A 27,181-nucleotide genomic window follows, 5' to 3' on the forward strand; every position below is an offset into this window, starting at 1 on the left:
CTAAGCAGCTCTTTAGGAGAGCCACCTAGATTGCACCCTTCTCGTTCGGGCACAAAATCTAACTGGAGTCTGGAGGAGGGTCATAGGGGGAGGAGCCAGTGCACACCACCTGACCTAGTAAAGCTTTACTTTTTTGTGCCCTGTCTCCTGCGGAGCCGCTATTCCCCATGGTCCTTTCAGGAACCCCAGCATCCACTTAGGACGATAGAGAAAAATAAGAATTTACTTACCGATAATTCTATTTCTCGTAGTCCGTAGTGGATGCTGGGGACTCCGTCAGGACCATGGGGAATAGCGGCTCCGCAGGAGACGGGGCACAAAAGTAAAAGCTTTAGGATCAGGTGGTGTGCACTGGCTCCTCCCCCCATGACCCTCCTCCAAGCCTCAGTTAGGATACTGTGCCCAGACGAGCGTACACAATAAGGAAGGATTTTGAATCCCGGGTAAGACTCATACCAGCCACACCAATCACACTGTACAACCTGTGATCTGAACCCAGTTAACAGCATGATAACAGCGGAGCCTCTGAAAAGATGGCTCACAACAATAATAACCCGATTTTTGTAACAATAACTATGTACAAGTATTGCAGACAATCCGCACTTGGGATGGGCGCCCAGCATCCACTACGGACTACGAGAAATAGAATTATCGGTAAGTAAATTCTTATTTTCTCTGACGTCCTAAGTGGATGCTGGGGACTCCGTCAGGACCATGGGGATTATACAAAAGCTCCCAAACGGGCGGGAGAGTGCGGTTGACTCTGCAGCGCCGAGTGAGAGAACTCCAGGTCCTCCTCAGCCAGGGTGTGCCCCTGACCAAGTAGCAGCTCGGCAAAGTTGTAAAGCCGAGACCCCTCGGGCAGCCGCCCAAGATGAGCCCACCTTCCTTGTGGAATGGGCATTTACATATTTTGGCTGTGGCAGGCCTGCCACAGAATGTGCAAGCTGAATTGTACTACACATCCAACTAGCAATCGTCTGCTTAGAAGCAAGAGCACCCAGTTTGTTGGGTGCATACAGGATAACAGCAAGTCAGTTTTCCTGACTCCAGCCGTCCTGTAACCTATATGTTCAGGGGCCTGACAACATCTAGCAACTTGGAGTCCTCCAAGTCCCTAGTAGCCGCAGGTACCACAATAAGCTGGTTCAGGTGAAACGCTGACACCACCTTAGGGAGAAACTGGGGACGAGTCCGCAGCTCTGCCCTGTCCGAATGGACAATCAGATATGGGCTTTTGTGAGACAAAGCCGCCAATTCTGACACTCGCCTGGCCGAGGCCAGGGCCAACATCATGGTCACTTTCCATGTGAGATATTTCAAATCCACAGATTTGAGCGGTTTAAACCAATGTGATTTGAGGAATCCCAGAACTACGTTGAGATCCCACAGTGCCACTGGAGGCACAAAAGGGGGTTGTATATGCAGTACTCCCTTGACAAACTTCTGGACTTCAGGAACTGAAGCCAATTCTTTCTGGAAGAAAACCGACAGGGCCAAAATTTGAACCTTAATGGACCCCAATTTGAGGCCCATAGACACTCCTGTTTGCAGGAAATGCAGGAATCGACCGAGTTGAAATTTCTTCGTGGGGCCTTCCTGGCCTCACACCACGCAACATATTTTCGCCACATGTGGTGATAATGTTGTGCGGTCACCTCCTTCCTGGCTTTGACCAGGGTAGGAATGACCTCTTCCGGAATGCCTTTTTCCCTTAGGATCCGGCGTTCAACCGCCATGCCGTCAAACGCAGCCGCGGTAAGTCTTGGAACAGACATGGTACTTGCTGAAGCAAGTCCCTTCTTAGCGGCAGAGGCCATGAGTCCTCTGTGAGCATCTCTTGAAGTTCCGGGTACCAAGTCCTTCTTGGCCAATCCGGAGCCACGAGTATAGTTCTTACTCCTCTACGTCTTATAATTCTCAGTACCTTAGGTATGAGAAGCAGAGGAGGGAACACATACACCGACTGGTACACCCACGGTGTTACCAGAACGTCCACAGCTATTGCCTGAGGGTCTCTTGACCTGGCGCAATACCTGTCCAGTTTTTTGTTCAGGCGGGACGCCATCATGTCCACCTTTGGTCTTTCCCAACGGTTCACAATCATGTGAAAGGCTTCCCGATGAAGTCCCCACTCTCCCGGGTGGAGGTCGTGCTGAGGAAGTCTGCTTCCCAGTTGTCCATTCCCGGAATGAACACTGCTGACAGTGCTATCACATGATTTTCCGCCCAGCGAAGAATCCTTGCAGTTTCTGCCATTGTCCTCCTGCTTCTTGTGCCGCCCTGTCTGTTTACGTGGGCGACTGCCGTGATGTTGTCCCACTGGATCAATACCGGCTGACCTTGAAGCAGAGGTCTTGCTAAGCTTAGAGCATTGTAAATTGCTCTTAGCTCCAGTATATTTATGTGGAGAGAAGTCTCCAGACTTGATCACACTCCCTGGAAATTTTGTGACTGCTCCCCAGCCTTTCAGGCTGGCATCCGTGGTCACCAGGACCCAGTCCTGAATGCCGAATCTGTGGCCCTTTAGTAGATGAGCACTCTGCAGCCACCACAGAAGAGACACCCTTGTCCTTGGAGACAGGGTTATCCGCTGATGCATCTGAAGATGCGATCCGGACCATTTTTCCAGCAGATCCCACTGAAAAGTTCTTGCGTGAAATCTGTCGAATGGAATCGCTTCGTAAGAAGCCACCATTTTTCCCAGGACCCTTGTGCAATGATGCACTGACTCTTTTCCTGGTTTTAGGAGGTTCCTGACTAGCTCGGATAACTCCCTGGCTTTCTCCTCCGGGAGAAACACCTTTTTCTGGACTGTGTCCAGAATCATCCCTAGGAACAGCAGACGTGTCGTCGGAGACAGCTGCGATTTTGGAATATTTAGAATCCACCCGTGCTGTCGTAGAACTACTTGAGATAGTGCTACTCCGACCTCCAACTGTTCTCTGGACCTTGCCCTTATCAGGAGATCGTCCAAGTAAGGGATAATTAAGACGCCTTTTCTTTGAAGAAGAATCATCATTTCGGCCATTACCTTGGTAAAGACCCGGGGTGCCGTGGACAATCCAAACGGCAGCGTCTGAAACTGATAGTGACAGTTTTGTACCACGAACCTGAGGTACCCTTGGTGAGAAAGGCAAATTGGGACATGGAGGTAAGCATCCTTGATGTCCAGGGACACCATATAGTCCCCTTCTTCCTGGTTCGCTATCACTGCTCTGAGTGACTCCATCTTGATTTGAACCTTTGTATGTAAGTGTTCAAATATTTCAGATTTAGAATAGGTCTCACCGAGCCGTCTGGCTTCAGTACCACAATAGTGTTCACTCTAGGTGTCTTTCACAGGGCGCTGCGCCCTGCCCCTTTTTTAGACACCTGAATGCCGCCCTGCCCGTTTGTGTGCGCCCTCCCGCCCCGCACTTTGCTGCCCGCCGGACACATTAACCACACTGCAGTGATCGCAAAGAGGGACTCGGATTTTAAAAGTGAGCGGGTCCCGCAGGACGCGCTGTTTTTTGCTGACAGCCGCCTCACAGCCGCCTCACAGCCAATAGAAATCCCCAAGCCCTGCCTCACCAGCCAATAGCCGCCGGCAGCTTCTCAACATCCAATCGCTGCCGGCAGCGTCTCCCAATCCAAGCGCCACCTGAGACGTCGGTCCCTCCTCCCTGCGCTGATCTCCAACCCATTGAATGTGCTGGTGGCAACCGGGCGCGGACATCACGATGACAGGAGAATGGAAGATGCAGGAGGGAGCCGAGGAGGAGAGGAGCGCTTTCACCAGGGGCAGCCCGGTGGGTCTGCTGCAGAGAACATGAGCTGGGGCCGAGCGGGACATGTCAGTGCGGTCGGGCACCACGACTGCAAAGTACCAAGAGGTCAGAGCGCTGCGACCTGGGGGAATGGTGATAAATCTTTCGTTTCACAAACGTGCAGGCGGGCCTTTCCTATATTTATTAAATAACATGGCCAATACCTGCACATTATACCTGTGAGGGCGCTTCCTGTTACGCTGCATCTTATTCCCCCAGCGTCCCAACTACTAGTGCACACATCCTGCCCTCGGCTACCACTACTGCACCCATCCTGCCCCCTGCTACCACCACTACTGCAACCATCCTGCCTCCTACCACTGCTGCACCTATCTTACCCCCTGCTACCACTACTGCACCTATCCTACCCCCTACCACTGCTGCACCTATCTTACCCCCTGCTACCACTACTGCACCTATCCTACTCCCTGCTACCACCACTACTGCACCCATCCTGCCTCCTACCACTGCTGCACCTATCTTACCCCCTGCTACCACCACTACTGCACCCATCCTGCCTCCTACCACTGCTGCACCTATCTTACCCCCTGCTACCACCACTACTGCACCCATCCTGCCTCCTACCACTGCTGCACCTATCTTACCCCCTGCTACCACTACTGCACCTATCCTACCCCCTGCTACCACCACTACTGCACCCATCCTGCCTCCTACCACTGCTGCACCTATCTTACCCCCTGCTACCACTACTGCACCCATCCTGCCTCCTACCACTGCGCAACCTATCTTACCCCCTGCTACCACTACTGCACCTATCCTACCCCCTACCACTACTGCACCCATCATGCCCCCTGATACCACCACTACTGCACCTATCCTGTCCCCTGCTGCTACCACCACTACTGCACCCATTATACCCCACATACCCACACAGTGCCCATTATAAACACCCCCATACCCACACAGTGCTCAGTATTCACACCCCCACAGTGCCCATCATACACACACTCCATGCCCACACAGTGCTCATTATACACCCGCCAGAGCTCATAAAACCCTCTAAACCCACACAATGTCCAGTATGCACACCCCCATAGTGACCATCATACGCACACCCAAACCACACAGCGCCCATCATATGCACACCCCTATACCACACAGCGCCCATCATATGCACACCCCTATACCACACAGTGCCCATTATACACCCCCCACAGCTCTCATAATGCTCTATACCCACACAGTACTCATTATACACACTTACAATGCTCATAGCACCCTCTATACCCACACACCCGCACAGTGGCCATCATACGCACAACCCATACCCACACATTGCTCATCCCCCCCCCCCCCCCCCCTTCCCAAAGCGCCTAGCATATGGGTACTCCATACCCACAGTGCCCAGGATACATCCCCCTATACACAGTGACCAGCATACATAAACTCCCATATCCACACACAGTGCTCAGCATAGACACAACTGCCACACCCACACAGTGCTCAGCATACACACAAACAATCCCCAAACCAAAGCAGTGCCCAGCATACGCACACACCTCGTGTTATAGCGGTAGGGCTTCAACAAGGACACAGAGAAGCTGATCTTAAAAGTTGACGGGGAGCAGGAAGCACCGAATCCTGGGTACTGATGCCTCCCTACCCCTAACACTGCCTACAGCACTACCTGCACCTAACCCTCTATTTGCCCCCCAATACTGCCATAACTGCTATCTACCATGTGGGGTGGTCTAATGCTATGTGGGGAGGCATAAGGGGATCTCAAAAGCATACGTTGCTGTGGGACCCAGAAACTGAAGTAGGACCCAAATTTTTAAAACTGAGGGGTCCCTGGGACCCACTTTTTTTTTGGCTCAGCGAGATCACTGTGTCTCCCTGCATGAGAGACAGAGACCTCCGCGTCCCGCCCGTCCTTAGCTGTCAGCCGTCGCAGCTCCCCTCCTCTGTGAGCAGACTATAGGTCTGCTCATGATCTGATGAGACAGGAGGGCTGGGTTTGCCTCTCCCGCCGAGACAAACCCAGCCCTCCCTCCTCTGTGTACATGGATCAGTGTTGTGGCCATTTTCAACCAGCTCCGCGGTGTGTGAGGGGTGACCCGCAGCATCAGCCCCCAGTATGTAAGATTGGCACAAAAAAAGCGGAGATCAAAAATGTGCCCTACCTGGTGCAGTGTGTCTTGTGCTCTCTACCTGGTGCAATGTTTTTCAGTGCTCTCTACCTGGTGCAATGTTTCTCAGTGCTCTCTACCTGGTGCAATGTTTCTCAGTGCTCTCTACCTGGTGCAGTGTTTCTCAGTGCTCTCTACCTGGTGCAATGTTTCTCAGTGCTCTCTACCTGGTGCAATGTGTCTCAGTGCTCTCTACCTGGTGCAGTGTTTCTCAGTGCTTTCTACCTGGTGCAATGTTTCTCAGTGCTCTCTACCTGGTGCAATGTGTCTCAGTGCTCTCTACCTGGTGCAGTGTTTCTCAGTGCTTTCTACCTGGTGCAATGTGTCTCAGTGCTCTCTACCTGGTGCAATGTGTCTCAGTGCTCTCTACCTGGTGCAATGTGTCTCAGTGCTCTCTACCTGGTGCAGTGTTTCTCAGTGCTCTCTACCTGGTGCAGTGTTTCTCAGTGCTCTCTACCTGGTGCAGTGTTTCTCAGTGCTCTCTACCTGGTGCAATGTTTCTCAGTGCTCTCTACCTGGTGCAATGTGCCTCAGTGCTCTCTACCTGGTGCAGTGTTTCTCAGTGCTTTCTACCTGGTGCAATGTTTCTCAGTGCTCTCTACCTGGTGCAATGTGTCTCAGTGCTCTCTACCTGGTGCAATGTTTCTCAGTGCTCTCTACCTGGTGCAATGTGTCTCAGTGCTCTCTACCTGGTGCAATGTGTCTCAGTGCTCTCTATCTGGTGCAATGTGTCTCAGTGCTCTCTACCTGGTGCAATGTGTCTCAGTGCTCTCTACCTGGTGCAGTGTGTCTTAGTGCTCTCTACCTGGTGCAATGTGTATAACGTGCTCTCTACCTGGTGCAATGTTTCTCAGTGCTCTCTACCTGGTGCAATGTGTCTCAGTGCTCTCTACCTGGTGCAATGTGTATAACGTGCTCTCTACCTGGTGCAATGTTTCTCGGTGCTCTCTACCTGGTGCAATGTTTCTCGGTGCTCTCTACCTGGTGCAATGTTTCTCGGTGCTCTCTACCTGGTGCAATGTTTCTCGGTGCTCTCTACTTGGTGCAGTGTGTCTCAGTGCTCTCTACCTGGTGCAATGTGTATAACGTGCTCTGCCTGGCGCAAAGTGTAGAATGTGCTCTGCCTGGCGCAATATGTATAACGTGCTCTACCTGTCGCAGTGTGTATAGGAGGTTCTACCTGGTGCAGTGTGTATTAGCTGCACTACTGTGTGGTGTAATGTGAATTGCCACTATTATGTGGCCATGCCCCTTCCCCACGAAAAACAACGCCCCTAAATTTTTGCTGCGCGCCTTTGGCGCGCACTGCCCATTCTTTATCATGTGGGAATGGGAGGACCAAGCATTATAGTATGTACCTAATTTTGCCCTTCTAACTGAAAAATGTGCCCTCCCGAACGAAAAATGTGCCCTCCCGAATGAAAAATGTGCCCTACCCGTGATCAGCACCCTGCCCTAAAAAAATCCTAGAGTGAACACTACCACAATATAGTGTGGAATAATACCCCTTTCCTTGTTGTAGGAGGGGTACTTTGATTATCACCTGCTGGGAATACAGCTTGTGAATTGTTTCCAATACTGCCTCCCTGTCGGAGGGAGACGTTGGTAAAGCAAACTTCAGGAACCTGCGAGGGGGAGACGTCTCGAATTTCCAATCTGTACCCCTGGGATACTACTTGTAGGATCCAGGGGTCCACTTGCGAGTGAGCCCACTGCGTGCTGAAACTCTTGAGACGACCCCCCACCGCACCTGTTTGTACGGCCCCAGCGTCATGCTGAGCACTTGGCAGAAGCGGTGGAAGGCTTCTGTTCCTGGGAATGGGCTGCCTGCTGCAGTCTTCTTCCCTTACCTCTATCCCTGGGCAGATATGACTGGCCTTTTGCCCGCTTGCCCTTATGGGGACGAAAGGACTGAGGCTGAAAAGACGATGTCTTTTTCTGCTGAGATGTGACTTGGGGTAAAAAAGGTGGATTTTCCAGCTGTTGCCGTGGCCACCAGGTCCGATGGACCGACCCCAAATAACTCCTCCCCTTTATACGGCAATATCCCTGTGCCGTTTGGAATCTGCATCACCTGACCACTGTCGTGTCCATAAACATCTTCTGGCAGATATGGACATCGCACTTACTCTTGATGCCAGAGTGCAAATATCCCTCTGTGCATCTCGCATATATAGAAATGCATCCTTTAAATGCTCTATAGTCAATAAAATACTGTCCCTGTCAAGGGTATCAATATTTCCAGTCAGGGAATCCGACCAAGCCACCCCAGCGCTGCCCATCCAGGCTGAGGCGATCGCTGGTCGCAGTATAACACCAGTATGTGTGTATATACTTTTTAGGATATTTTCCAGCCTCCTATCAGTTGGCTCCTTGAGGGCGGCCGTATCTGGAGACGGTAACGCCACTTGTTTTGATAAGCGTGTGAGCGCCTTATCCACCCTAAGGGGTGTTTCCCAACGCGCCATAACTTCTGGCGGGAAAGGGTATACCGCCAATAATTTTCTATCGGGGGAAACCCACGCATCATCACACACTTCATTTAATTTATCTGATTCAGGAAAAACCACATGTAGTTTTTTCACACTCCACATAATACCCTTTTTTGTGGTACTTGTAGTATCAGAAATATGTAACATCTCCTTCATTGCCCTTAACAAGTAACGTGTGGCCCTAAAGGAAAATACGTTTGTTTCTTCACCGTCGACACTGGAGTCAGTGTCCGTGTCTGTGTCGACCGACTGAGGTAAAAAGGACGTTTTAACGCCCCTGACGGTGTTTGAGACGCCTGGACAGGTACTAATTGGTTTGCCGGCCGTCTCATGTCGTCAACCGACCTTGCAGCGTGTTGACATTATCACGTAATTCCTTAAATAAGCCATCCATTCCGGTGTCGACTCCCTAGAGAGTGACATCACCATTACAGGCAATTGCTCCGCCTCCTCACCAACATCGTCCTCATACATGTCGACACACACGTACCGACACAGCACACACACAGGGAATGCTCTGATAGAGGACAGGACCCCACTAGCCCTTTGGGGAGACAGAGGGAGAGTTTGCCAGCACACACCAAAAACGCTATAATTATACAGGGACAACCTTTATATAAGTGTTTTTCCCTTATAGCATTTTAATATATATAGTCATATCGCCAAATAAGTGCCCCCCCTCTCTGTTTTAACCCTGTTTCTGTAGTGCAGTGCAGGGGAGAGCCTGGGAGCCTTCCCACCAGCATTTCTGTGAGGGAAAATGGCGCTGTGTGCGGAGGAGAATAGGCCCCGCCCCCTTTTCGGCGGGCTTCTTCTCCCGTTTTTCTGAGACCTTGCAGGGGTTAAATACATCCATATAACCCCCAGGGGCTATATGTGATGTATTTTTAGCCAGAATAAGGTACTATCATTGCTGCCCAGGGCGCCCCCCCCAGCGCCCTGCACCCTCAGTGACCGCTGCTATGAAGTGTGCTGACAACAATGGCGCACAGCTGCAGTGCTGTGCGCTACCTTATGAAGACTGAAAAGTCTTCTGCCGCCGGTTTCTGGACCTCTTCACTTTTCGGCATCTGCAAGGGGGTCGGCGGCGCGGCTCCGGGACGAACCCCAGGGTGAGACCTGTGTTCCGACTCCCTCTGGAGCTAATGGTGTCCAGTAGCCTAAGAAGCCAATCCATCCTGCACGCAGGTGAGTTCACTTCTCTCCCCTAAGTCCCTCGATGCAGTGAGCCTGTTGCCAGCAGGACTCACTGAAAATAAAAAAACCTAACAAAACTTTTACTCTAAGCAGCTCTTTAGGAGAGCCACCTAGATTGCACCCTTCTCGGCCGGGCACAAAAATCTAACTGGGGCTTGGAGGAGGGTCATGGGGGGAGGAGCCAGTGCACACCACCTGATCCTAAAGCTTTTACTTTTGTGCCCTGTCTCCTGCGGAGCCGCTATTCCCCATGGTCCTGACGGAGTCCCCAGCATCCACTTAGGACGTCAGAGAAAATGAAATATAAATAATGCTTATGCAGAGAAAACTCACCAATTGAGGCACATAGTATTATCAAGCACAGAAAAATAAACATCAATTTAATATACAATCATAATTTCTTAAAAACACACAATTCTAAAACAAGGTCACGCAATAGTCGGGACCGGCGGCATAGTACTGCTGCAATCACGGGTCCCGCAAGTAGGAATCCGCCATACCTGCCCCCCATGGTTCCGGCTGCAGTCCGGGGGACCTGTGTGCCTCTGCTAGCGGAAGGTGCCAGGGTTCTGATACAATCACGCGCCGTGGCTGGTGTTGCAGTGCCTGTAGGGGTGATGGAGCATCAGCGCTGGTGTCCCATGGACTGCCAAGCACGGTTTTCTCAGAGAAAGTGAACATTAAGGGGGATATTCAATTGTTTGAAAAGTCAGTTGGGTGTCTGTTTTTTCCTATCTAATAGACAGGACAAAAACAGACACCCAACCGACTTTTCAAACATTTGAATTCCCCCCCTAAGGGCGGTATTCAAATGACTTATCACGCCCAATCTCCTTTCTAAAGTGATCCCCGTTAAAGCACATATCGCGCCCATAGTAATCAGGTTTTGCTGCGTAACGTGTTGGGTGCCCTCGCTACCACAGGGATAGCGAGCTGAAATGATTATACCACGCCCATCAGCAGAAACAGAACTGGTGTGGAAGGGGGTTAAAAGAATTGAATACCGCCCTAAAAGTTTGGGCTGCATGATGTAGCCCCACTGTTCAGTGGTGAAAAACTTCTGCTGGCAGCAAACAAAAACTAAAGAGCCTGAGCTGTGGGCAGGGTATGAGGGGAACAGAACCCAGTTCATCCTGTGAGGCTCAAAAGCTGATCCTGGTCTCCACCAAGCATACCCCAAGGTTAACCCTGTGGAGACCATGGGCCCTGAAGAAATGCTCCTTCATATAACAAACACGACCAATGTCACTGATAAGGAACGTGAAATCACTATTGATGTTTACAGTGCCTGATATAGAAGGTTTTAGTCTCAACCGTAATAATCACTATCCATAGCATTTGTCAAACAGGCAGTTGCATTCACCACAGAGTACTAGTGAAATATATATCATATGCAGGTAGATACCTGTCAGTCACTGGTGTTGGAGTCTTTAGTGCAATGTTATAGTCCCTTTCAACCAGGGGTCGATTATTCAAGCAGCTGTTACCTTATCTGAGTTAGCAGCAAATTACCATCAAAGCAAGATTGGAACAGGGTCTAGCAAGCGAGCCAGCAGGTCTTGGAAAGGATTCCCAAACGGTCTGTCAGTGTATAAGACCAAACACCACTGCTGTAGCAGGCTCCAAAAGGCAATACTCCGGCAATCATCTGCATGTGCTCCTAATACTGCTACATCGCCTGAACACAGTGCCATGGTCATGGATAAGGGCTTCAATTAGCTTAGGCAGTCATCCACATAGTGACAGGCTGGGTAGAGCTATTCCCTGACATATCTGTCATTACCATTTGACAGTTTCATCAGAAGTTAAAAAGGAGCTTGTACTCGGATATTTATACCTCCCTCCAAGGTTCAATTAGTCCATTCAAGATATCTGTGTGTAATTGGTAATAGTCACATAAAATCATAATATTTGCATTATATTATCATATATAATTCCAGATCGTAATCAGATTTATTCTGTGTCTATGTACATCTTAATTTTTTTTTTTAGATAGAATTGTGTGTTTATGAATTTATGATTGTATATTAAATAACTTTTTTAAACAAAAATATTTTTCTATGCATGATTAATAATTCTATACTCCCCCATTGGCGAGTCTTATCCCTGTCTGCATTACGGATAACAGAAAGCTCATGTCTGGATTCAATTGTACCTAAAGCACAGCTGTGCAGTATCCTTGGGTCAATGCAATTACATTAAATTTTCCAAAGAAAATAAAGGTCTGATTGAGGCATATAGACCAGGGCTGGCCAAACCGGTCCTCGAGATCTACCAACAGTTCATGTTTTCCAGCCCTCCTGGAGATCTGTAGAATTGTCAGTTAGGAATGAATGCAGCACATCTTAATTAGTAATCACAACACCTGTGCACCAGCTAGGTGGTCTGGAAAATGTGAACGGTTAGTAGATCTCGAGGACTGGTTTGGCCAGCTCTGTGGTAACAGATGTAACAAACATTAAAGACAATGGGCATGATTCAGCTGTGGTCGGAGTTGCTATTACTGCTGCGTCCTTAGAAGTAGCAGTGATAGCGTTGTATGGCAATGTAGCAGGAGAAGTCCATTACAACCAGACACCTCCTGCTGCAGTAGTGATACGAGCTGCGTAGTAGGACACAGCATCAGATCACTCAGTCACCACTTGGCAGCTTACGGCACCCATAGTGCTGCGCAAGCCACCCGTCGCAGAGGCAAAGAATTCTCCATCCTATGATGTAGATCCCTGACCTCTACCCTCCCTCTAAATGGCAGTTCCATGAGACCGTTTTCCCAAACGGAGGCAATCGCTGCCCCCAGATGGCAGCAACTGTCAATCACTGACAGTCTGCTGCTGCTCGGCGTCCTATGTCGCAGGACCCATTCGTACACGCTCAAAACGGATCCTGCACATGCGTAAAGTATTGATAATCATCTGAATCATGCCCATTACACATATGCCTGGAGAGGTATTATTGCATCCTTTACAATATAAACTTAGAAGAAATTCCAGAAAATAAATTGGGTTTTGAATAATTTCTAGTGAGATCCAGCTAATCATCTTTTTATGAAGACAGGAAAAAAAAAAAAAAAAAAAAGATTCACATTTCATGTTGGTAGCAGACAATCTATGATTAAATAGAGCTTGTGTGAAATACATTTGTTTCCTTATAATCACTAGTTTTAATGTACTTCTGTCTGGATTATGTTTATTTACAATCACATTCTGTTAAACATTTACTCCTAGAAGTTTAGTAGACAATTCTACATTTGTAGAACAACAGAGAAGACTGGAACTGGGCCTAAAGGGGCCCCATACATCTACAATTAATTAAAGCAATTCTCTGCTTTGCCAATTACTGGATTTGCAATCCTTGATTTGCTTTCTAACATTCTGTATTTTTACAAATTTCCCTACAAATCGCCAGAGTGGATCGCCAATCGGTGGATCGGATCGGAGTTTGGTAATCAGGGTATTGCTGGGTAAATGTATGGCCCACATCTCTGAATTTAATCCAAGGCTAAAACCATATTACACAGTACAGGTTATCGGATACTATTCTGGCACTAGGACAGATCAAAGCATTCATTTATTAAAACCCTATTGCAGCAGTCTCTACCTCACCTTCAATGGTACCCCACTTGGTTTTCCGGCCCAGAATCCGTCTGCCATTGATCTGGTATTCTTGGTCACTGCCTACCACAGCAAATGGAATCATTTCCTAGGTCAGAATAGAAATATTAAGTTTACTTTTCTTCCTTCAGAAATACAAAAGTCACTTAAAACAAACCACATGATTGAGAACTCAATGATGAAAGATTTTATAAATCTTATTTACCACTGTAGCATTAGGAACAGAACATGGCATCATCAAAATAAATCACAAAATTTGGGGGAGGGTCTAGTAAGGTCACTAAATCCTCTCGGGTTCCTACATTGCTCTCAGAAGAGAGAAAGGGGCCTCTTTAAAGTATCCACATCTGATTTGGGCTACATTTCACATGTGTATAAGGACCCACACATACAGTACACTGTGAAAGCCTTCTGAAACAGAGTGTGGGCCCTGGGAGGGGACCCTCACCTTGCACTCTGTAGTGCCTAAGGGGTACATTTACTAAGCAGTGATAAGAGCAGAGAAGTGAGCCAGTGGAGAAGTTGCCCATGGCAACCAATCAGCACTGAAGTAACATCTATAATTTGCATACTATAAAATGATACAGAGCTGCTGATTGGTTGATGGGGAAATTTCTCCAATGGCTCAGTTCTCCACTGTTATCACTGCTTAGTAAATGTACCCCTTAGTTTTATCACTGGTAGAAAGGTCTGTTTGAGCTGCATCAATACAAGATAGAGAGATAAAAAGCAAACAAACTATTATGTGTCACTTACTCTGATCTTCTCATTCACCAGCCTATCTTCTGCATCCTCATCAAACTCCTTCTGTGGATAGATATCTATACCATTGTTCTGGAGATCAGCACGGATCTGTGTGGTAAAAACAGAGATGAGGGGGGATTGCTTGGCCTTCAGTCTGCCCATACATAAAAATATCCTGGGTTTACTTCTTTAAGAGACTTTTTTCATATAGCAGAATGCAGCAATCTGCACACAGGAAGCAGCAGGCAAGGGTGAGTTATCACAAATATCAAAACCACACAGGAAACTAGTAACAGTATAGAGGTTCTCACAGTACTATCCTACATACTAAAGGAGGCAGAAAGTAGTTCACTGCTATAGTCACACTAAAATAATCGGAACAAGTACAAATAGGGTTTTGCAGACAAATATGTTTTTAGATGTTGCGCCTGTGTTCTGCATTTGACAGATCAATGTGGGAGAAATGGGCTCAGGCATTACCACTGCGTACCTTTGAATCAGATAGAGGGGGACATCTGCGCGTGCCCACCCGAAAGGGGGCATGGCTTCCCAGGAGAGCTCACAATCACAAGCCACACCCCCGTTTTCATCACCGACGGGGCATGCCCAGTGCTCTCTAAGCTGCTGGCATGCCTCCTCTCCCTCTGTCTCCACTGAAAAGTCGCTGTGCGCATGCAGTGACAGGAGCCTCCCAACTGAGCCCACCCCCAAATCCACAGCGGCACACGGGTGGGACAGTCACATGACTGTCCCGCGAAAATCAGGACCGTTGGGAGGTATGCCACTGCCTATGGAGATATAGAAGCTCAGAGCCCATAGGGGCTTTACAAAAACAAATGACAGATCAAGGCCAGGGGAAGCAGAAGATTCTTCCTCCTCTATAATGCAGCCATGAGGCTTGTCCTAGTCCTAGTGATAGATCATCGGTGGGAGTATAGGTTTTTCCTCTGGGCGGAGACAGATACAAAAGTCATACCAAACTAATAATTTTATTATGAAAACTCTAATCACTTGATAAATACATTTGTAGGTAAAGATGCCATGATTAAAACATGGCAACAAGCAGTTTACAACTAACTTGTGTCCAGTTTTAACTCCTATGTCACAAGCTAAACCAGTAAGAGCAGTGTCGCTTCATAACACCGCAATGCTTTTGCCTTCACTCTACCAGCTTTGCAGTTGCACACCTTATTTTACAGTATCCCACTCTCTACTGCTAAGGGTCAGCTAAACTTACCCCACCTTCACGGATGGAAACTTACTCTCTGCTTGAAATAATCCCTCTCTTCTAGGGTTAAAGTGTCAGCTTTGGCAATGACTGGTACAATATTCACCACCTTGCTCAGGCGTCTCATGAACTCGATGTCCAAGGGCCGGAGTCTGTGGGACAACAAAAGATGAGCAAGATTAAAAAACTCTCGCTCTACGGTATGAAGTCTGTTTATGAGGGAGATTAAAATAAAATAAAAAAAATCAATCTATGCAAAGCTACATTTTTAATTCACCCTTGGGGCTTGATTCACCTGGCAGTAAAACAATTTTACAGTAAAGGGATGCCAAAGCCAACTTTTATTGCTTTAGAGCTAAGAAACAAGAAAGTCTGTGAAAAAATATCCATGTAGAGATAAAAAAAAGAAAAGATAAAAAAAGGTCAGTCAAAAGGAGATACATTCATGCTTGCACTTCCATGTTAGTTACAACAAAATGTATGTGCGCGGCTATGTAGGTATGTATGCGTGTATGTATGAGGTGAGAATTCTAATAGGAGCTGGGAGGATTTGTTCAGCGAATCCTCCAGGCACTGCCACACTTTACCGCATTGGGGATCTCGCTTAAAAGTGCTCGCTGCTCAGTTATACGTTGGTACTGAGCAGCAGGTAATATATACCTGCCAGGACGTAAGCTTTGTAGCTATGGGCTAACATGCCGTTTTAGCAAAAACTGATAACTCTCCCCCATTTATTTACATCAGTTACATTTCACAAATTATACGGAACACTGCCCCTGTAATTTGTACCAAAAGGGGTAAATGGTTCAAACCTTCAACAGAAATAAAGTCAAGTTGCCCATAGCAACTCGAGAAGCCTGTAAAACTAGACGCTGGTTGGTTGGTTGGTATGGGAAACCTCTTCTAGCCTCTCTCGAAGGTTTGATGCTTCTACCCCCAACTTTGATGTAAGCATCATATCCCAGAAAAAAATAATAAAAAATAATATTACCTCACACCATACAAAAGCCAGTTACCTGTACCCATTTCTGTGAGTAGTGAACAAGGCAGACGCTAGCTTGTGACTGGTATAGAATACACATGTACATAAAGAACCAGCACATGCCTCTGTATTTAATGACACTTAATATCTGTTTAGCAAACTATAACAAAGCAACTGTAACAGAAAATGATCCTTATTGAAGAAAATGTTAACAAAACTAAGGGCCTGGATTCGGACCTGATAGCTGTTGTGCAAAATCACACAGCGGACGATTATCAAATGACTGCGCATGCACCGCAATGTGCAGCTGCGTCGCCAAACAGTGACAGGATGGTGTGAAAATTTTGATTGCATGGGAAGAGGACGTTTGTGGGTGGTAACTGGGCATTTTCAGGGAGTGTCAGGAAAATGCAGGCGTTCCCAAGCGTTTTCAGGGAGGGTGTGTGACGTCAGCTCAGGCCCAGATCAGCCTGTTTGTATCGCACTGTAGGAGTAAGTCCCGGGCTACGCACAGATTAACACGGATTTGCAGATGTCCGCTGTGTGAAGGAAATTTTCGCATGGCGTACACATGCATTTGCAGACTTACATGGGGCGGGTTTTCACTCTCCCTGGGCGGTGACTATCTGATCGCAGACCTCTGCAAATTTGCAGCACAGCAATCAGGTCTGAATTAGGTCCTAAGTCAGGACATGAAATCTCAGTGGGTCTAGTGGTATTAATCAGAACAATATCCAATAGCATAGCATGTGAGGTTATGCTTCTCAGACACTTGATTGACTGCTTTGTAGTAATAGCGATTATTTTGGTGTGTTTTTTTGTAAATATAGGTTTCGTCACATGCATCTGCTTTGCAGCATCAGATTTTAGTTTCCCCCCCCCCATGTGATTTCTTCTTTCCCTGTTATCTCTGCGAACAATTATGGGATAGGAAGTAACATGTTTTTAATTAATGCACCTGTTCTTTAATCACCACCTTAGGCTTTGGCAGAGAAACGTCATGTATAGTTAGCAAACTTAGCCACAATTTTCTAATTACTAGGGTTATTTATATAAGCCTGTTATATTTGATTTGTTACACCTTGATAAAGAGACCTGAAGTATATGACAAAGTTGGATTAGAACACAGAAACTTGCTGAACTTGTGCTGGAGTGCAGTTTCATTTTCCACTTATGTTGTTTGGACCGTTAGCAGCTGTTGCAAAACAGATACTTGTAAAGAGACCCAAGGAGTGTTAGTTAAATACATTGTGGGTGATTAAATACACTTTTTTCGCTGTCGGCTAGTGTAAAACACAGCTTATTCCTCATTAAAATGAAGCTTTAGACTGATAAAAAGTAATTGTCGGTTCACACAAACTGGCGCTTAAATGCAGCGCTAGAAAGATCTCCACGAGTGCCTCTGAGGTGTTGGTGATGAAAGCGAGGGGTTATGGGGGAACATGACAAGGGGACACTTATCTCCCGCACATCATTCTAGGCTTATATTCAGCATTTGCACAGTCAGTCACTTAACCTCAGATGCGGGCATGCAATTGGCCAGGAAATGGATTGGCAGTCAGTGGACCCATCACACATCACAGCCTGATGCCTAGGGACAGTTTTCGCCTTAAAGGTCAGCAAATGGTCTTCTCTCTGGCAGCCCTACATAGCCAACACTGTGACCCCATTAAACATCCATAGTAGTTTTAAGAACGGACATTTTCCACAATGTGTACAATCTTTTTATATAAATTTAAAACTTTACATTTTGACAATGTCAGTTACTAGAGTTGCCCAGCTGCAGAGATACAGGCCACACAAAGATGGCAATCCCTGGCCAAATTCCCAGTAAAACAGATTTCATATGGAAAGAGGTTCTCAAGCCTCGCCTTGTGAAAGTCAAATACATCTTTCCACCCACATAGATAAAACAATGGAGTCAGAGTAATCTGTGAACATAGGTCTTATTTGTAAAATGACAAGACCATTACATAATCCACACAAAGCATGCGGATCCTCAAACAACTATTACTGCTATTGCTTTTGTAGCAGGACAAACTGGATAAATAGAGTTTCTGGAAGTATCTTCAACATTTAGACATGTATTTAGAATGATTACTTTAAGATAAGTGGTATTTATTTACCTCAACATAGGAGAGAAGAGGAATTGTTTGAAAAGCTTATTGGCATTAAATTATTGTTAAAAGAAATTATATCTGACAACAATATTAATAATTTCTTTTGAAAGGTTATCACAAAAATGTAAACGTTAGATCATAATTTCAGAAACTCAGTCCTCAGAACCCCAAACCACCCTATCCTTTCCTACAGTAAACACAAAAATAGGATTTTGGTTACCTACCGGTAAATCCTTTTCTCGTAGTCCGTAGAGAATGCTGGGGTCCACATTAGTACTATGGGGATGTACCAAAGCTCCCAGAACGGGAGGGAGAGCGCGGAGGGTCCTGCAAAACTGATTGGCCTCTGATGATCTGAAGTTCAGTCAAAGTATCGAACTTGTAGAACTTAGCAAATGTGTTCGACCCAAACCAAGTTTCCGCTTGGCAAAGTTGTAACGCCGAGACACCCCAGGCAGCCGCCCAGGAAGACCCCACCTTACTAGTAGAGTGGGCCTTAACAGATTTTGGACACGACAATCCTGCCGTAGAATAAGCATGCTGGATAGTAAACCTAATTCAGCGAGATATAGGCCCTCATTCAGAGTTGTTCGCTCGCCATCTGCTTTTAGCAGCATTGCACACGCTAGGCCGCCGCCCTCTGGGAGTGTATCTTAGCTTAGCAGAAGTGCGACCGAAAGATTAGCAGAACTGCTACTAAATAATTCTTTGCAGTTTCTGAGTAGCTCCAGACCTGCTCACAGATTGCGATCAGCTCAGTCCGTTTAGTTCCTGGTTTGACGTCACAAACACGCCCTGCGTTCGGCCAGCCACTCCCCCGTTTCTCCAGACACTCCCGCGTTTTTCCCTGACACGCCTGCGTTTTTTAGCACACTCCCGGAAAACGCTCAGTTACCACTCAGAAACGCCCCTTTCCTGTCAATCATTCACCGATCAGCAGTGCGACTGAAAAGCGCCGCAGGATCCACATCAAAACTGCTACGTTTTTAGTTAAATAACTACGCGCATGCGCTCTGCGTGCCTTGCGCATGCGCAATTAACAACAAATCGCAGCATAGCGAAAATAGGCAACGAGCGAACAACTCGGAATGACCCCCATAGTCTGCTTAAAAGCAGGACACCCAATTTTCTTGGTATACAGGACAAACAGAGGATCCGATTTCCTGTGACGAGCAGTCCTCTTCACATAGATTTTCAAAGCCCTCACAACATCCAAGGACTTTGACGAAATTGAGGAGTCAGTAGCCACTGGCACCACAATAGGTTGGTTGATATGAAATGCCGAAACAACCTTTGGAAGAAACTGCTGACGTGTCCGTAGCTCAGCTCTATCTTCGTGGAATATCAAGTAAGGGCTTTTACAGGACAAAGCCCCCAATTCTGAGACAGGTCTAGCAGAAGCTAAGGCCAACAACGTGACCGCCTTCCATGTAAGAAATTTTACCTCAACCTTCTGTAGAGGCTCAAACCAGTCCGACTGGAGGAACTGCAACACCACGTTAAGGTCCCAAGGTGCCGTAGGCATTACAAAGGGAGCTTGAATGTGCAGAACTCCCTTCAAAAAGGTCTGAACTTCAGGGAGGGCAGCCAATTGTTTCTGGAAGAAAATGGACAGGGCCGAAAATCTGGACCTTCACACATCCCAACCTCAGGCCCATAGCCACACCTGCTTGCAGGAAGAGGAAGAAACGTCCCAGTTGAAACTCAATCGCATGAAACTTCTTGGACTTACACCAAGAGACATATTTCTTCCAAATACGATGGTAGTGCTTAGACGTTACCACTTTCCTAGCCTGTATCAGGGTAGGAATGACCTTCTTCGGAATGCCCTTCCGAGCAAGTATCAGGCGCTCAACTTCCATGCCATCAAACGTAGCCACAGTAAGTCTTGACAGGCAAACGGCCCCTGCTGCAGCAGGTCCTCCCGAAGAGTAAGAGGCCTCGGCTCTTCCTGCAAGAGACTCAGAAGGTCTGCGTACCAAGCCCGCCTTGGCTAGTCTGGAGCAATGAGGATCGCGTGAACTCTTGTTCTCCTTACAAGCTTTAGAACTTTTGGAATGAGTGGAAGTGGTGGAAACACGTACACAGACTGGAACATCCACAGAGACACCAGGGCTTCCACTGCCACTGCTTGTGGGTCCCTCGACCTGGAACAATAGCGTTGAAGCTTCTTGTTGAGACGAGAGGCCATCATATCTGTTTGGGGTAACCCCCAAAGGTCTGTTATTTCCTTGAACACCTCCGGATGGAGACCCCACTCACCTGGATGGAGATAGTGTCTGCTGAGGAAGTCTGTTTCCCAGTTGTCCACTCCCGGAATGAAGATGGCTGAGAGCGCCAATGCGCGTCTTTCTGCCCAGAGGATGATTCTGGTCACCTCTGACATTGCAGCTTTGCTCTTCGTTCCGCCTTGTTGGTTTCTGTAAGCCACCGTCGTTACATTGTCCGACTGTACTTGAATGGCCCGATCTCTTAGAAGATGGGCCACCTGAAGAAGACCGTTGTAGACAGCTCTAAGTTCCAGGAGGTTGATTGGCAGGCCGGCTTCCGTGGAAGATTTCCCCTTGAGTGACTGAGCCCCAGCCCCGAAGGCTCGCATCCGTGGTTAGAAGGACCCAGTTCTGAATCCTGAACCTGCGGCCCTCCAGAAGGTAAGGCAATTGGAGCCACCAGAGGAGTGAACTCCTGGCCCTTGGCGACAGACGAATTCTCTGGTGCATGTGGAGATGAGATCCTGACCACTTGTCCAGGAGACCCAGTTGAATAGCCCGAGCATGGAACCTCCCGTACTGGAGAGCCTCGTAAGAGGCCACCATCTTTCCCAAAAGGTGAATGCATTAATGAACAGACACCCGGGCTGGCTTCAGGACATCCCGGACCATTGTTTGTATCACCAACGCCTTTTCCTGCGGAAGAAACACCCTCTGCACTTCTGATTCGAGGATCATTCCCAGAATAGACAACTTCTGGGTTGGTTCCAAATGTGATTTTGGAAGGTTCAGAATCCAGTCTGAGTAGGTGGGTTGTGAGAACAATGGACTGCAACAGCTTCTCCTTGGACGATGCCTTTATCAGCAGATCGTCCAGATATGGAATGATGTTCACCCCTTGTTTGCGGAAGAGAATCATCATCTCTGCACTCACCTTGGTGAACACCCTCTGTGCTGTTGAGAGGCCGTATGGCAGGGCCTGGAACTGGAAATGTCAGTCCAGTAATGCGAAACGGATATAAGCCTGATGCGACAGCCAAATCGGAATGTGGAGGTACACATCCTTGATATCCAGGGATACCAGGAATTCCCCCTCTTCCAAACCTGAAATCACCGCCCGGAGACCCCCCCATTTTGAACCTGAACTCCATTAGAAAGGGGTTCAGTGATTTTAGGTTCAGAATGGGCCTGACTGAACCATCCAGTTTCGGTACCACGAACAGGTTTGAATAGTAACCTGTGGTTTGCAAATGAGGAGGAACTGGCACAATGACCTGTGCCTCTACCAACTCTGGACCGCTGCTTGTAGGACAGTTCTGTCTGCCAGTAGAACTGGCAAACCCGATTTAAAAAATCGGTAAGGAAGGAGATTCTGAAATTCCAGCCTGTATCCCTGGGACACAATATCTATCACCCAGGGATGCAGCCCGGACGATACCCAGACGTGACTGAACTGTCTGTGTCTCGCTCCCACTGGCCCCACCTCCAGGCCGCGCGGTCCACAGTCATGCAGAGGACTTTGGTGTACCTGAAACAGGCTTTTGTTCCTGGGAACCTGCAACAGCAGGTTTCTTGGATTTAACTCGACCTCCCCTAAAGAAGGTATTGGACGGTTTGGCCTTTCTAGGATTGTTAGGCCGAAAGGACTGTGATGCTGATGAAGAGAAGGATTTCTTCGGAGCAGGTGCAGCTGAGGGAAGAAACGGAGACTTACCTGCTGTAGCCGTGGATATCCACGCATTCAAAGCTTCCCCAAAGAGAGCCTGACCTGTGTAGGGTAGGGACTCCACACTTTTCCTGGATTCCGCGACAGCCCACCACTGGCGCAGCCACAGTCCCTGAAGAGCTGAAACATACATGGAAGAGATTCCCGCAGCCATGGAACCCAGGTCTTTCATGGATTCTACCATAAAACCTGCTGAATCGTGAATGTTACGCAAAAACAATTCAACATCACCCTTATCCATTGTATCCAAATCCTCAAGTAAGGCGCCTGACCACTTTACTATAGCTTTTGCAATCCATGCACTAGCAATAGTGGGACGTAATATGGCCCCCGAAGCGGTGTACATTGATTTAAGTGTATTACAGGTTGAGAATCCCTTATCCAAAATGCTTGGGACTAGAAGTATTTTGGATATCGGATTTTTCCGTATTTTGGAATAATTGCATACCATAATGAGATATCATGGTGGTGGGACCCAAGTCTAAGCACAGAATGCATTTATGTTTCATATACACCTTATAAACACAGCCTGAAGGTAATTTTAGCCAATATTTTTAATAACTTTGTGCATTAAACAAAGTTTGTATACATACACACAATTCATTTATGTTTCATATACACCTAATACACACAGCCTGAAGGTCATTTAATACAATATTTTTAATAACTTTGTGTATTAAACCAAGTTTGTGTACATTGAGCCATCAGAAAACAAAGGTCTCACTATCTCACTCAAAAAATTCCGTATTTCGGAATATTTGGATATGGGATACTCAACCTATATCAATGTTATGATCAGCCGGCTTCTTTAAGGCGATAGATCCCGGAACAGGTAAAACCACATTCTTAGAGAGTCTGGACACAGATGCGTCAACAATTAGCGGGTTTTCCCATTTCTTTTTCTATCCTCCTGAGGGAAAGGGAACGCCGCCTGGACCCTTTTAGGTATCTGGAATTTTTTCTCAGGGTTTTCCCATGCTTTCTCAAATATAGTATTTAATTCCTTTGACGCAGGGAAGGTTAGCGAGGCTTTCTTATTTTCAGTGAAAAAAAAAAGCTTCCTCAACCTGCTCAGGTGTGGTATCATTAATATTCAACACATCCCTGATGGCCTCTATAATCAATTACACCCCCTTTGCAAGAGAGGCAGACCCCGCAACACATCCCCATTACAGTCTGTGGTGTCAGAATCGGTATCAGTGTCATCTTGCATGACATGAACAAGCGCACATTTGTGGGGGTATATAGTGGAGCATCCTGAGGTACCAGAATCGTGCCATACTGCCATAGAGTTCTGTAATACCTGGGTTGCAGATTCATTACTTGCAACCCTGTCTGAAATCTGAGAAATCCAAGATTTGATAGAGGAAAACCACTCAGGTTCCCTTGCTGGAATATGTGCTAAACCAGTGCTATCCTGATTACATGGAATGGGATCATCCTGGGAGGACATATCCTCCGCAGCATATGACACAGTGTCCCTGGACATAGCTAAAGGAGACCACCAAACACTACACACACACACACACACAGGGGAGGGCAGACAGAGTTTCCCCCACAAGAATGGCAAGAGAGACAGAGATTGGAGCCACATACAAACACTAAATTTATTTAAAGCGCTGCTGTCTCAGAGAATGAATAATTAAAACAAAAACAATATCAATATACTCTAAGCATTTAATATTTATATACTAAATACACACAGCCGGTGCTTGGTATTCACACAATCACATTAGTAAAATACGAAAAAAATTATTACGCACATACATTTTTTTTACGTCTTTGTAGAGAGTGGAGCCAACCCACACAAATCGCTTCTAACCAAAGGGAGACCCCTCGTCAGCGCTGACTGTGCACCTTAATAGGATACACAGTCGTATTGCAGCCTCCCCCACCCCCCCCTTCTACAACCCCCTGGTACAGTTTACAGATAGCTGGAGTTGCCGTGGAGGGACCTGTTTCTCCTGATCAGCGCTGTGCAGGCAGGAAAATGGCGCTGAACGCTGCTGGGTCCACTCTGAGAAGCTCCGCCCCCAAAATGGCACTGTCTTCCCGCTTTTCCACTGATTATACTGGCCTGAGGATTGAGTGCTGGCTGAGATCCGAGGACCCCGACAGGCTTTAGGACCAGTGTAGGGTGTAGCGCTGGCTCAGGGCGCCCCTCACAGCGCCGCACCATGTACTGCTGAGCCTCCCGGAGCACAGTTAATACTGCGCTCCTACCCTGCTGCCGCCATCTTCACACCGCCCCCCTGCTTGCTAGGGGGGTCGGTGTCTCACTCGCCACCGATTCTTCAGCTCTGTAAGGGGGTGGCGGCATGCTGCTGGGCCGAGCGATCCCCTGCGGTGGGGAGCGATCTGACCCTTCAGGAGCTCAGTGTCCTGTCAGTGGAGTAAGTGGCTCAGAGCCCGCAAGGCGGACACTACCCCCCCCCCCCTTAGTCCCACAAAGCAGGGAGGCTGTTGCCAGCAGCTCCCTGTAAAATAATAAACTCTAAATAAAACTTTTCTAGGGAAACTCTGGAGAGCTCCCCTAGCTGTGACCGCCTCCTCCGGGCACATTTTCTAAACTGAGTCTGGTAGGAGGGGCATAGAGGGGATGAGCCAGCCCACACTCTCAAACTCTTAAAGTGCCAATGGCTCCTGGTGGACCCATCTATACCCCATGGTACTAATGTGGACCCAAGCATCCTCTAGGACGTCACAGAAACAGTAATAATGCATACAATTCTATTATCTATATACAAAAGTTGTGTTGAAAAGTACTCTCTACCATGCAGGACCCATACATTAGTATTTGTGACCGGCATATGTAAAATGTAGCTGAAATCCTGTATTATTTTCTGGTACAATTGCTTTGATTTTTACCAAAGATATAGATTATTAGAAATCCATAGGATATAAATGCATTGGATAGCCAAAGCCAATGTAGTCTCTTGCACAGGAGACATTTTGCAATGGTTTGATTCCCCAAAAGTTATAGCTGCATTTGTGAATTAGAAATTAGGTGGGTAGAAGTCAGTTTGGAGGGAGGTGGTTGGGGGTATTTAGAAAATGGTACCTAAAGTACAAAGATGAAACACTAAAATCGATAATACAGTACATGATACAAAAAGATAATAAAAATAAAACTGGTCAAACAAATCCTAACATTACAAAAACCATCCACAATGTATACTGCATTTGTTAGGCCAAACATACAAGCAATTACGTAATAGCCTGTGCATGGCAGAAAGAAGATGAGAAGACAGCGCTTCACTACAAAGGTGCAGCAGTCAAGACGGCGTGGTCACCTTCACCTCAACAAAGTTCAATAATGTTCCAATACTTGCTGTTGTGCGCTCCCTGGAATATTTGGACAGTGACGACAATAGGTGAGCAATACTCAAGGTGCTTGTAGAAACACAAACTAGTAGCTCATCATGAAGGAGGTAATGCTGTACTGATTTTATTTACTTCCAAGTCACTAGCAACTGGTGACCGTTTCAGCAATTATTGCAAATCCAATGGTTTTGTATACAACTTCTAAACAAAATACATGAGTGGCTGACAACTGGCGTATGGTATACATACTGATAGTAACAGGAGTGCAAATATTTGTCACTTACGAGTGCCCTGTGGCTGGGATAAAGTATATACAGCAGTGGACTCTGGAGTCAGGAATTCGCTTCTTGCGGTTGATGTTTAATTCCTCCTGTAGATACTTCTCGTATTGATCATTAATGAACTTCATAATAGGCAGCCAGCTAAAGAGACATTGAAGAATAAGTAATGTTATTATATTAATGTATATCATTCAGATCACAAAAACATAACCCGTAATATACATGAAAAAAAATTGTTTCTTAACTAAACAAGTACTCTATAGAAACGGGGCCTGGACTGCACACCCTATCTTATTATAATGGGATGCGCTACCTTGCTGGGACTAAATACTGTAATACTACAACATAGGAACAAAGGGTGCAGGTGTGTGTATACACACCTGAGGGATTGGGACAGCCCTCATCTCTGGATTAGCACCCCACCCACTGCCTCTCAGGCTTTTAAACAGGGAACCAGCACATTCTGACTGCACAAAAGACATAGGTATGATCCTTTTAATTATATACAAAGTCAGTTTGGGGGTGAGCTTTTGCGGCATGGGGCTCCCTATATTGCTCTGGCTGGGCCACCTTGGGGCATCACCACCTTACATTTACTTTTAACACTTATTTCACATTGTGTTTGTTTTATATTTATGTAGCTTTTTTCACATATTTTTTTCACTTACAACACTGCTCAGCTAAACTTCACATTCTAACACTGACACTTTACTGCTGTCCTCTTCTTTTCTTTTACATTCAGCAGCCTCTTTCATTTGCTCAAGACTGATCTTTCACTCCTATCCTTTTTCTGTGTGATGCCCTGAGGTGGTTTGGCTGGGGTGGTCTGGGGGTGCTCTGCGTTCCGGAGGTGAACCCCTATAGTGTTAGGGACCTGTCCGATGAGGTCACCGTGAAGCAGGTGGGCAGGCTCATATACTGGCCAATATATGCCAAGAACCTCAAATATTATATTATGGTTATAATAATTTTAATGGTGTATGATGCACCTACACCCTTTGTTCCTATGTTGTAGTATTACTAAACAAGTACTCTCAAGTATTGCTTTCAACTCTACAGCGGGCTGCCATGTTGGGGGGGCAGTAATGCTTTAGCAGGAAAGAAATAAATGGCTTTATTTATGAAGTGGCGGCATTACACCGAGTCCCGTTTTACATTTTCACCTCCAACCCGACAGGGAGAGGAGGCTTATAAAACCAGCTATTTGGAAATATAGTCCAAATAGGGAAATTTACAAAAACGCAAATGCATAGAACAGATGCTCTTTTGTGATATCACGTACCTAGTTCTGAGCAAGTGTACCA

At 46.9% G+C, this 27,181-nt stretch overlaps 1 protein-coding gene across 4 annotated transcripts in view; it reads right to left on the reverse strand.

Moving 5' to 3' along the window:
• Positions 1–27,181, reverse strand: part of SEPTIN9 (septin 9) — a 442,263-nt gene that overhangs the window by 23,610 nt on the left and 391,472 nt on the right. For all 4 annotated transcript variants that reach the window (XM_063960451.1, XM_063960454.1, XM_063960455.1 and 1 more), the window contains 4 exons: positions 25,881–26,018; positions 15,269–15,386; positions 14,019–14,114; positions 13,254–13,350 (listed from right to left, as the gene is read on the reverse strand). In XM_063960451.1, the coding sequence (XP_063816521.1) occupies positions 13,254–13,350; positions 14,019–14,114; positions 15,269–15,386; positions 25,881–26,018 (449 nt within the window). The remainder of the gene's footprint in view (positions 1–13,253; positions 13,351–14,018; positions 14,115–15,268; positions 15,387–25,880; positions 26,019–27,181) is intronic.

This window comes from Pseudophryne corroboree, chromosome 3 (genome assembly GCF_028390025.1).
Source record: "Pseudophryne corroboree isolate aPseCor3 chromosome 3, aPseCor3.hap2, whole genome shotgun sequence".
NCBI classification, from domain to species: domain Eukaryota; kingdom Metazoa; phylum Chordata; class Amphibia; order Anura; family Myobatrachidae; genus Pseudophryne; species Pseudophryne corroboree.